This window comes from Coturnix japonica, chromosome 5 (genome assembly GCF_001577835.2).
Source record: "Coturnix japonica isolate 7356 chromosome 5, Coturnix japonica 2.1, whole genome shotgun sequence".
NCBI classification, from domain to species: domain Eukaryota; kingdom Metazoa; phylum Chordata; class Aves; order Galliformes; family Phasianidae; genus Coturnix; species Coturnix japonica.
The window spans coordinates 52,240,712-52,251,705 of record NC_029520.1 but is presented as its reverse complement, the minus strand read 5'-3'; the positions used below and the strand labels follow the sequence as shown (position 1 = coordinate 52,251,705).

The 10,994-nt window shown below is 53.9% G+C and overlaps 2 protein-coding genes and 1 long non-coding RNA gene across 3 annotated transcripts; 2 read left to right on the top strand and 1 right to left on the bottom strand.

Annotated features, from left to right (window-relative positions):
• Nucleotides 1-250: 250 nt before the first annotated feature.
• On the bottom strand, nucleotides 251-4,491 carry LRR1 (leucine rich repeat protein 1). Its single transcript, XM_015865921.2, has 4 exons — nucleotides 4,271-4,491; nucleotides 4,096-4,194; nucleotides 1,850-2,577; nucleotides 251-870 (listed from the first exon to the last, which is right to left on the bottom strand). Exons 1-4 carry the CDS (start codon nucleotides 4,445-4,447, stop codon nucleotides 612-614), a joined length of 1,263 nt encoding a protein of 420 aa, XP_015721407.1. The 5' UTR covers nucleotides 4,448-4,491; the 3' UTR covers nucleotides 251-611.
• On the top strand, nucleotides 813-2,624 carry LOC107315501. The gene is made up of 2 exons (XR_001555942.2): nucleotides 813-921; nucleotides 2,457-2,624. It is a non-coding gene; the product is annotated as an uncharacterized LOC107315501 (long non-coding RNA).
• A 1,519-nt stretch (nucleotides 4,492-6,010) lies between the features above and the next one.
• RPS29 (ribosomal protein S29) lies at nucleotides 6,011-6,581 on the top strand. Its single transcript, XM_015865926.1, has 3 exons — nucleotides 6,011-6,147; nucleotides 6,282-6,381; nucleotides 6,469-6,581. Exons 1-3 carry the CDS (start codon nucleotides 6,086-6,088, stop codon nucleotides 6,475-6,477), a joined length of 171 nt encoding a protein of 56 aa, XP_015721412.1. The 5' UTR covers nucleotides 6,011-6,085; the 3' UTR covers nucleotides 6,478-6,581.
• Nucleotides 6,582-10,994: the final 4,413 nt, after the last annotated feature.

Sequence of the window (10,994 nt, the reverse complement as noted above, 5' to 3'; positions counted from 1 at the left end):
GCGCCAGCGCCTCCCGATTGGACAACGCAGACGCCATTTTGAGAGCGGCTTCCGGCGGGGCGGGACGGGACGGGACGGGGGGAGCGGCCGGACCGGGAATGCGATGCGCCGCTACGAGCCGAGCCGATATGATCCGATATAAGATCTGCTGCACCGGGAACCGCGGAGCTGCGGCACCGAGACGCGGGCGGGGGGTGGCGGATCATCAGCGGGTGTATGATCCGTAACGATTGAACAGCGCACACAGACGGAGGGTTCAGCATTTAATAACACAGAACGGAACGGGAACGTTTAAAACACGAGTTGAGGAGCGAGGAACCTTCAGGCAGCAGCGCCGGGAGCTGCCGGGGCCGTCACCGTTACACAGCGGGACTGAGCAGCACAGCACTGAAGGAACCAGCTCGTGAGGGTAGAAAAGGTTTGTATTACAAAGATCCCAGAGTACAAAACAACACGGGGCCCTGCTGGGAGCTACACCTGATGGGCACGGAGAACACAACGGGGGTCATTCCCAGCCCACGAGCACTGCTGGCTGCAGCAGCACATTGAGCAGCGCATCCCCCCCGTGCAGGGCTGAACCTCCTGCAGCTCCCATGCACGACTATGGGCTGTCAGTGGTCGGCGCTGCTCTGCAGGTACCGGTCCAGGAACTGCGAGTAGCAGCCCAGGGAACAGAAGTAGCAGATGATGGGAGCCTCCGTGCCGCCCATGTTGTCCACCAGCACCACGGTGTGAGCCACGTGGTGCAGGTTCATGGTCACCGTCATCTGGATGAAGCTGCTCAGGCAGGAGCTCCCGCATTGGCAGGTCTTGGCCACGTCCAGGTCCTCACACAGGTGGGAAGGCAGCAGCTGAGAACTGTACGGGATCCTGTGGGACGAGAGCAGGAGGTGGAATCAACCGACAGCACTCAGTGCCAAGGTGAGACCCAGCTCAGCCTGGTGCCGGGTACACACAGGGCAGCTCTTATTCTGTTGTGTCAATGACAACACTGAGAACCGAGTGCTGTGTTAACTGCAGCTGTGTGAGGCCAGCAGCTCACACCGGGCTGGCAGAGCAGGGCTGACTCATCACTACACCGACGTGTCCCATCACCCACATTGCTCAGGCTCCTGTGGGCTTTGTCACCGGCTCCATTTCAGCACATCCCTAATTGAGGTCAGCACAAACACCATCACAGCTCTGATTGTGAACACCACTACACAGATTGATTTCCAAGTGTTTGTGTTTTGTTTCCTACCTTTCTCAAGGTTTTTACAGCTTATTATCACTCCCGTTCCCTGCTCATTAACTCTCACACCCGGTCAATGTCAGACTCAATGCACGTTGCCCACCTGCTACTTGTTTTGGGTGTGAAGTTAATCACACTCAGCAAATCCACTCCATGGAAGAAGCCCCTGTACACGGGGGGCACACAGCACAGTTAGTATGTGAGCACAGGATGAAGGGTGAGCATGTTAGAAAGCAATTTCCAAGCCAGAGCCCAACAGAAAACACAACCTGAGCCATAAAACCCGCTGTAACATCAGCTCCTGCATAGAAAAAGCTGGAAGCAGCTCAGGGTTATAGAGCTGAACCTTTTCCTATGGCTGGGCAATAACACTCTGTGATGGTGCCCTCATCCTGTGGATACAATTTCAATCTGCAGTGTTAAAGGCTTCCAAGTTCCCAATTTACTGCTGGAACCTGTGCTGTCCCTCATCATAACAGCATTAATGGACGAGCAGAATCCAAAGCAACTTGAGCACCGTGAGGAGCAGTTCCCACTAATGGGAAGAATCCAAACCAGGGAAGCTGAGCGGGTTTGAGACAGAGAACACGAAACGTGTGTCCATCGAGCCACCCTTACCTGTAATTTACAGTAGCTCTCGCAGCACATTCTAACAAAGTCAATGGTATTTTCAGGTGTATGTTGGGAAGGAGGGGATTGGGCTGTTCAAAAGGGTTTCCAAAGAGATCCAAGTTCTCAAGGCAGAGTTTCCTAAAATCGCTGGGCAGGAATGGCAGTTTGTTTCGAGCTGCCGACAGGAAGCGCAGCTGATCCAACTGGCCCATCTTGAACGGCAACCTGATCAGCTCGTTGTCATCCAGCTTTAAGTTCACCAGTTCTCGCAGCTGGCAGAACTGAATGGGGAGGGCTTTGATTTTGTTCTGGCTGAGGTCCAAGCACTGGAGTGATTTCTGCAGGGTAGAGCAGCACAGAGCGCTGCTGAAGGACTCCAGGTGATTGTCGTGCAGGTTCAGCTCCTGAAGGAACACCAGGTCACCGATGGTGGCCGGCAGCTGCTTGATGTGATTGTGACTCAGGTCTAATTTGCGCAGCTTCTTCAGACACAGCACACGCGTGTCGATCCGGGCCAGCCTGCAGTACGAAGCTTGGAGGTGCTCGAGGGAATAGGGGAAGCTCTTGGTGAGCGGATAGTCCCTTTTGGAAGTGATGATCAGTTTTGTTTTAGGCTTCTCAACTTCGGAGGTCTTTGCCGGTACCAAAGCTGAGAGTGGGAGAGCAGCGACATCGGTCCCTTGGTGAGCCAGTCTCACAGCTGAAAGGAAAGTCTTTAGATTGCTGGCATTTGCCTGCAGGAAAACACGAGCATGGCATTAAAAGTTCATTATTCTTGCACTCATTTGTACAGTAACTTTTGGAACCACTTTGTACACACACAGAACCATAGAATGGCCTGGGTTGCAAAGGCCCACAGTGCTCATCCATTCCAACCCCCTGCTGTGTGCAGGGTCACCAACCAGCAGCCCAGGCTGCCCAAAGCCACATCCAGCCTGGCCTTGAATGCCTGCAGGGATGGGGCATCCGCAACCTCCTTGGGCAACCTGTTCCAGTGTGTCACCACCCTCTGGGGGAAAAACTTCCTCCTAAGATCCAACCTAAACCTCCCCTGTCTCAGTTTCAAACCATTCCCCCTTGTCCTATCACTGCCACCCTCATAAGCAGGGGGTGGATAGCGATAAGACACACTAGGGCAGCTCTCCCCAACTACAGGCAGAGCTGCCATGTCCCCAAGTAAGGAGCAAACTGAAGCTGAAAGGAAGGAGAAAAAGTACTCCAGACCTGTAAAGTCCAAGTAGAACAGCTCACCAAAGAGATGAAGTTGCAGGCAATATTTCTTGGCTCCCTTGGCGTGAGATGCAATAAGTACTTTCCTTCTGGAGCTAAACACACTGGGATGTTTAGGTAAGTTTACACTGTTTACGTGAGTTGAAAGTAAGGGTGCTTTGTGTTCTGGGTGTTTAAAACTGATTCCCTCCACAATACCTACATAAAGGAGACATAATGTCTCTATGAATGCATTGAGAAAAATACTAAGAGAAACAAGCAGGGAAAAAAAAAAGCAAAAAGAATGATCTGGAAGCGTTCAGGAAATCATTTTCTGCCACAAGCCCAATGTCTGCCCTGCAGAAAAGAAGTCAGAATAGTGAATTAGTGCGCTTCAGCAGCACACGAGTCCTGTGTTCCAGAGCTAAATGAGAGATGACAAAGCAACCAGAGATTATGGAGCCTGGTGTGCAGAGCAGCAGGCACAGACCTGCTGAAGGCAAAAAGCCCAACACGAACCCACTGAACACACTGACTTTAGTATTTTTGCTCCAGGGTTCAATGGTGCAGATGGATGTTTCTCAGCTTAATTTGTGACGGGGCTGAAGGCAGCACAGCAACAGGCAGCTGCAAGGAGCTGGGGTTCGCTCAGTGTTTGCGTACAATCAGCATCACAGCTGGGAAACCCTTGATCTACAAAGGGATCAACTCTAAGAGTGAGGAAGTAATGAAAACAGAGCTGTGGAATTATTTGAGTTGGAAGGGCCATTCGAAGGCCATTTTGTCCAACTGCCCTGCCACAAACAGGGACACGTACAGTGAGATCAGGCTGCTCAGAGCTGACAGCTCTGGTTTCAGCACTGAACAGGTTGCCCAAGGAGGCTGTGGATGCCCCATCCCTGCAGGCATTCAAGGCCAGGCTGGATGTGGCTCTGGGCAGCCTGTGCTGCTGGTTGGTGACCCTGCACACAGCAGGGGTTGAACTGGATGAGCACTGTGAGCACCTTTCCAACCCATCCCGCTGTCCCTGTACCCACACGCACCTTACTGAGGCACACATCCACGGGTGGCTCCTTCAGTCTCACGGTTGCTTTCCCCTCCTCCACGAAGCGCGTGAAGAACCGCTCCACGTTGTCCTTCACCTGCCGGGGAACAGCGGGCGCTGAGCGGGGCGTTGTGTGGTAGGAACCCGCCCGGCCTCCCAGCCCTCAGCCTCACCTGGTAGCGAACCCCGGCGCGGTCCCTGGCCGTGCACACCATGAGGCACACGCCGCCCCGCGCCCGGCCGGGCTGGCGGCCGAGGGCCAGCAGCGCTCTGCTGGGGCGGCCGCGGCCCGTGAGCCCGCAGGTGGGCAGCAGGCGGCTCTGCACCTCCACATCGCAATGCAGCTTCATCCCGCAACGCCTCCCCTTCCCGCCCTTAAAGCTCTTCCGGCCGGGAAGGGAAGGCGAGACAAGGAGACGGGAGGGAGGAGCGGCCGGAGCTGCAGAGCCGGGAACCAGCGCCACCTGGCGGCGGGGAGGAGCTGTAGGATATGCTGACAATAGCAGGACACGGGGAAATGGTTTTAAGTTGAAAGAGGGAAGATTTAGGTTGGATGTCAGGGGGAAGTTCTTCACTAGGAGAGTGGTTAGGCCCTGGAACAGGCTGCCCAGTGAGGTTGTGGATGCCCCGTCCTTGGAGGTGTTCAAGGCCAGGTTGGACGGGGCCCTGGGCAACCTGATCTAGTAAAGGTGTATGTTTGGTGGCCCTGCCAGGCAGGGGGTTGGAACTACATGATCCTTGAGGTCCCTTCCAACCCGGGTCATTCTGTGATTCTGTGTAGAACGGCAGGAGCGCGGAATGGTCCCGGCTGGAAAAGCCCCCGAGATCCCAACACACCCCATGTGCCCCACAGCGGCTCCGGAGCAGCTCCAGGGACGGCGACCGAGACCTGCGGGACGGGGACAGGCTGCGAGATGGGAGCGTTCAGAATCATGGGATCATTGAATCACAAGGCTGGAAAGGACTGACAGGATCGTCCAGTCCAACCGTCCTCCCCCTACCACACCTACAGCAAACCCCAAACCATCTCTCCTAGCTCCATATCCAGATGCTTCTTGAACACTGCCAGGGATGGCGACTCCACCACCTCCCTGTGCAGCCATTGCAGTGCCTGGCCACTCTCTGAGAGAAAAAGTTCCTTCTTATGTCCAGCCTAAACCTCAACTGATACAACTTGTGGCCATTTCCTCAGGTCCTGAGAAAAACACCAAGTGAAAGCGCAGCGCCTTCAGCCCGGAGGTCGGCGTGGGGACGGCAGCCGAGGGGCGGTGTACGCAGTGCACAGCTCGCTCTCGGCCAGCAGGAGGCGCTATAGAGCACAGCAATAACGCGGTGTGTCCAGCAGGAGGTGCTGTAGAGCACAGCAATAACGCGCTGTATCCAGGGCACAGCAATGACGCGGTGCCGCCAGCAGGAGGCGCTGCGCACACGGGGCAATAATGACGGGCCGGGGGTCGCGGGTGGGTAAAATTGTTTCGTGTTTTGGTCAAAAAGGAACCCGCGTCTCTCTGTGTTGCCCAGGCTACGCTGCAGTGACTATTCACAGGCGCGATCCCGCTACTGACCGGCACGGGAGTTTTGACCTGCTCCGTTTCCGACCTGGGCCGGTTCACCCCTCCTTAGGCAACCTGGTGCGCCTCGGCTCCCCGGGGCTCACCATATTGATGCCGGCCTTAGCGCGGACGCCCGCTCGGCATAGCGCACTGCAGCCCAGAACTCCTGGGCTCAAGCGATCCGGCGGGCTCAGCCTCCCGAGTAGCTGGGACTACAGGCGTGCGCCACCGCGCCCGGCAGCGGCAGCAGCGCCGCGCGAGCCATACAGCTCTAACACGGCGGTGACGTCACACGGCGCAGGGAGGGGGAGCGGGTCGCTCTGCGCACGCGCCGCCCCCCAGTGCCGCGGTGCAGGGCGGGAGGCCGGGCCGGGTTGATTAGCGCACGCGCGGGCCGCCATCTTTCTCTCTGTGCTGGTGGCGCCGCACGCAGCCATGGGGCACCAGCAGCTGTACTGGAGCCACCCCAGGAAGTTCGGGCAGGGATCGCGGTCGTGGTCAGTGCTCACCCCGGGGTTATTGGGGTTGTTATTGGGGTTATTGGGGCTGGTGGGTCTCGGTCTCTTTCACTCTGTCGTGGTTTCTCCCCGCTCCGCCATTACCCGCCCTGACCGCTCCCTTCTCTCCACAGCCGCGTGTGCTCCAACCGCCACGGCCTGATCCGAAAGTACGGGCTGAACATGTGCCGGCAGTGCTTCCGCCAGTACGCCAAGGACATCGGCTTCATCAAGGTCAGCACACATTGCCTGCACCCCCCTATTGCCCCCCCCCCCATTGCCCCCCATTGCTGGTTCCTCACTCCTGTCGTTCTCTTGCAGCTGGACTGAGCGCTGGGATCATGAGGTCACCGCTGGATCCTGCGTTCTCCTCGGCCCTCCCTGCAGCACCTCGGTGTAGCCTCTGTCAATAAATGGCCTCCCTGCCCTATTAACCGGTGTCTCGCTGTGTTGTGTATCTGTTTGTAGGGCTCGTATCCCGCTATCGTGCCTGTTTTAGGAGGGCTGGGTTCTGGGTTGGTCTGAATGGGCTTGGCTTGGTTTTTTAGGCTTTAGCCAGACAAAACCAGGTGATGCCTTAAAGATGATCCAGGGGCTGGAGCACATCCCCTGTGAAGACAGGCTGAGGGAGCTGGGCTTGTTCAGCATGGAGGAAATAAAGCTGTGGGGTGACCTCAGTGCAGCCTGCCAGGACCTGAAGGGAACCTATAATCAGGAGGGGAGTCAACTCTTTGAAAGGGCTGATAATAGTGGGACAAGGGGAAATGGTTTTAAGTTGGGAGAGTGGTGCTGTGCTGGAACAGCTGCCCAGAGAGGCTGTGGATGCCCCGTCCATCCCTGGAGGTGTTCAAGGCCAGGTTGGATGGGGCCCTGGGCAGCCTGGGCTGGTATCAATGTGGGGGGTTGGAGCTTCATGATCCTTGAGGTCCCTTCCAACCCAGGCCATTCTGTGTTTCTGTGGTGCTTCTGAGCCCTAGGGATGCAGCCTGCTTGCTCTTGGCTGCTTGGTGACTCTGGTGTTATCTCACACTCATAAATTGGGCTCCTGGGGCTCTATTGCTGCTCTGGTCTGGGTTGGTGTGTCACAGAATCCTTTGAGTTGGAAGGAACACTTGAAGGCCATCGGGTGCCATTCCCTGCAGTGAATGGGAGCACCCACAGCTCCATCAAACGCTCAGACCCTGCCCACCCTGACCTTGTGTGCCCCCAGGCCCAGGGTACCACCTTTTCTCTAGCAACCTGTGACAGTGCCTCACTGCAAGAAATGAAACAACACAACCCTTCATCATTATATCCAATGTAAAATTTCCTCTTGGTTTGAAACCATTTCCCTTTGTTCTGCCACAGTGTAGTGGTGAAGAGCTGGGTCTCCTTTCTTAGAAACTCCCTTTAGGTATTGGAAACGCACTCAAGGCTTTCCTTGGAGCTTTCTCTTCAGGCTGAACGGCCCCAACTCTCACAGCCTGCCCTTATAGCGGAGGTGTTGATCCTTGAGATCCTTTTTATTGCCCTTCTCAGGATGTGCTCCAACAGCTCTTTGTCTTTTTGGGTGTGGTGAGAGTCCTTACATTTCCCTTACAGAGAGAGTTCAGGCAGATGTAGGGGGGTGTCTTCAATTCATACAGATGCCACTGATGTGGCAAGTTCTGTTATTTCTGACGTAGGGGTCATTCCCAATGTTGGGGAGGGTAGGGTGCCCTTCTCTAGGTAAGGTTTGCCACTGTTTGGGGTGGCCTGATAATTAAGGGGATTACAAGTGTCTGCCAGGAAGCCTCCTACAGCCCAAAGTGGTGATGTCTGAGGATCCAAACGAGCTGGGGGGGGGGCCTTAATGGGAACTGCTCAGTGTAAACCAACACTTAAATCCATGAGGGGAGCTGGTGTGGGGCACAGGGAATAGTGCAGCTCCAGCACTGCTGGGGCTCTGGGCCCAGGGGCTGAGCACGTGTTAACCGTGAGATGGAAAATGGTACTAAAAAAAGCTCTGTACCAATAGCTGCCCAGCAGGGATGCCAACTGAGAAGTGTGTTCCTACCTGAAAACAGAACTAAAGATGCTTCTGAATCACTTTGTGCTCATTAAACCAGCTATATCATCACTTGGTAATTTGGGGAATGTGAAATGTTCTTGTTTTGTTCCTATTCTGCAGCTCCCATCTTTTAAGCCTACTGGGAAGGTGGTGTAGCACAAACTGTGGTGCCTTTACACCTCCTGCTGCCTGAACCGGGTATTGATTGCTGGTATATAGAGAAAACTAGGTGCCAGAAGCTGGAGTTTGCTGAGCTCGTTGTGAAAACTGCCTTCATTTCCATCCTCAAGCTGATGATTACAGGCTCTGAAGGTGCACAGATGTGAAGCTGAAACTTATTTGGAAGCAAAGTGATTTATAAAGAGCTGTGGATTCCCCCGAAGAACAGGTAAAATCAAAGCGCTCTTTAAGGACTTTGCATTAATAGCGAACAGCTAAGACATGTTTTCCTGTAGGGAAATAACGTTGCCTGTTTGGAGCCTGGTAAAAGCTACTGATAAGTTTGCTTTGAAAAAGATGAAGCTCCAATTGCTGAAATAGAGTTTATATGGGATTTGGAGTATAGGAAAAAACACTGCGTTGCATTGGATTACGCACCAGATAAAATCTGTGATTATCAGAGGCTCTGAGAGGAATTTGCAAAGCTTTGGGTAGAACATTGGCTTTTGAACTCACCCTGAGGCGAGAAAAATGAAACTGCCTGACACGCTCAGATAGGAAAAATAGGATTCCTTCAGGTAGGCTGCAGCAATGCAGGTGCTGGGGGGGGTTCTTGTGCCCCAATGGCCACTGAGCTGCAGCCCAACCCATGGAGCTGCTGCGTGGGAGCAGGTTGGGGGTGGCCTTTGGGCTGTTCTGCTTGTAGCATCTCAGGTTGTGTGCCAGGGAGCTCTTGTCACCTTGGCTAGTTCTATTCCTTGCCTCAGGGGCTGAGGGCTGCTCTGGTGTCAGTGCAGGAGGCTGTCAGAGCTGCAGTGATCCTCAACCTGAGTATTCATTGGCATGGCCACTGCTACCCGTCTGAGCTAGGGCTTTCTTATTAGAATCAGCTGATTCTTCTTCTGCTGCTGCTTGTAGATGTCTTTTGAGGGTGTTTTTTTCACCCAGAGGGTGGTGACGCACTGGAACAGGCTGCCCAAGGAGGCTGTGGATGCCCCATCCCTGCAGGCATTCAAGGCCAGGCTGGATGTGGCTCTGGGCAGCCTGGGCTGCTGGTTGGTGACCCTGCACACAGCAGGGGGTTGGAGCTGGATGAGCACTGTGGGCATTTGCAACCCAGGCCATTCTATGGTTCTATGTCTGCACTTGTATGGTCCTTGTGCACACTTTTGTGCTTCTCCAGACTCAGCTTTGAGCACCATGGCAGGGTCCTGTGCCCATGCTGTGTCTACCACCAAAGCAGGGTGCTGGGTGCCTGTTTCCCCATGTACAGATGTCACTGCACGGCCAGGCGCACACGGCAGCAGCCTGTATTAAAGCAGAAGCTAGATGGCACAGTCTGCCTGCTGGATCTGCAGCTTCTGTGCAGAAGCAGCTCTGCAAAGCCCTCTGCCAAGGCTGGCCAGGAGCTCTGCATTTCTCAGCCTGAGATGAGAACCACATTTTCAGTTCTTGCCTTGAGGGGCCTCATCCGAGCTGGCACCACAAATACTCGTCAACCTGGGGGCATTTATTTATGAATACATATTGGAAAAGTCTCTGCCCCCACCTATGTGTCACTTAATGTGCTTCAGTGCTCCGATGTTGCTCTTCTACACACCCTGTGCTTAGAGGCCAGCATCGCTCCCAGCCCAGTCCAACAGCAGGTTTGGCTGGAACACACTCCTCACCCTGATTTCTGCAGACAGCCAACACCAGGCAGGCTGACCCTGCAGTGCTGCCCACCCATTGCAGGCCCATGTTTGGTGACTTTGTTGGCCCCTGCTCCATCTCAGCACCCAGAGGAGCCCTTGGCTGTTGGTGCATCACCCTTCCTCATCCCCGCTCCCCTTCATGGTACAGTGAGATGAATGCCTGGAGAAGCCCATGCAGATGGGATCTGGCTTGCAGCGTGGTGAGCAGAAGTGCTGCTAAATAAAACATTTTCAAAGGCTGGCATTAGGCATCAGTGGCTCTCTAATTCAAGATGCTTGTTGGGAGTGTGTGTTTGTTGCAGACAATGTTTATTTATGGCATGTAAAATCTATTTTAATCAAATAATTTCCATAACTGAATATTTATGCCAACACCCACTGAATGCTCCTTGACTAAACTGAAAACTATTTATTCAGTTATAAATGTTTACTTGTTTAGTGTTAAAACTGCTTTAAACAAACTTAAAAATCAAATTGACATCTTCCCTGCTAGCAGGATTTTCACTTTATTTCAGGCATTGCCTGGAGCTGCTTGGGCTTGGAGAGCACTGGGACGCTGCTCTCAGATATAGGGTGTGGGTTTGGGTGGTGCTGTGTGGGGCTGGAATGGACTTGGTGATCCCTATGGGTTCCTTCCAGCTTGGATTTTAAAGGGAAGCCTGCCTTGCACGGCTGGTGGTGCTGAGGGGAGCTTATAGATTCATAGAATCAGTAAGGTAAATTCACCCAGTATTAAGGCTGAAGGAATGCAAACAAGTTCAGCCCGTTTGGGGTTTTGAGTTAATACAGATGTCAAATACTTTGTTCAATAGCTCTAAATTTCCCAAGCCATCAGACATTTTCCTCCTTTATAAATGTATTTATAACAGATCTTAGAGAACCACAGAATCGTTAAGGTTGGAAAAGACCTCTGAGATCACCACGTCCAACCATCTGCTGCCACCAGTGTTGCCCCCAGGGATGGT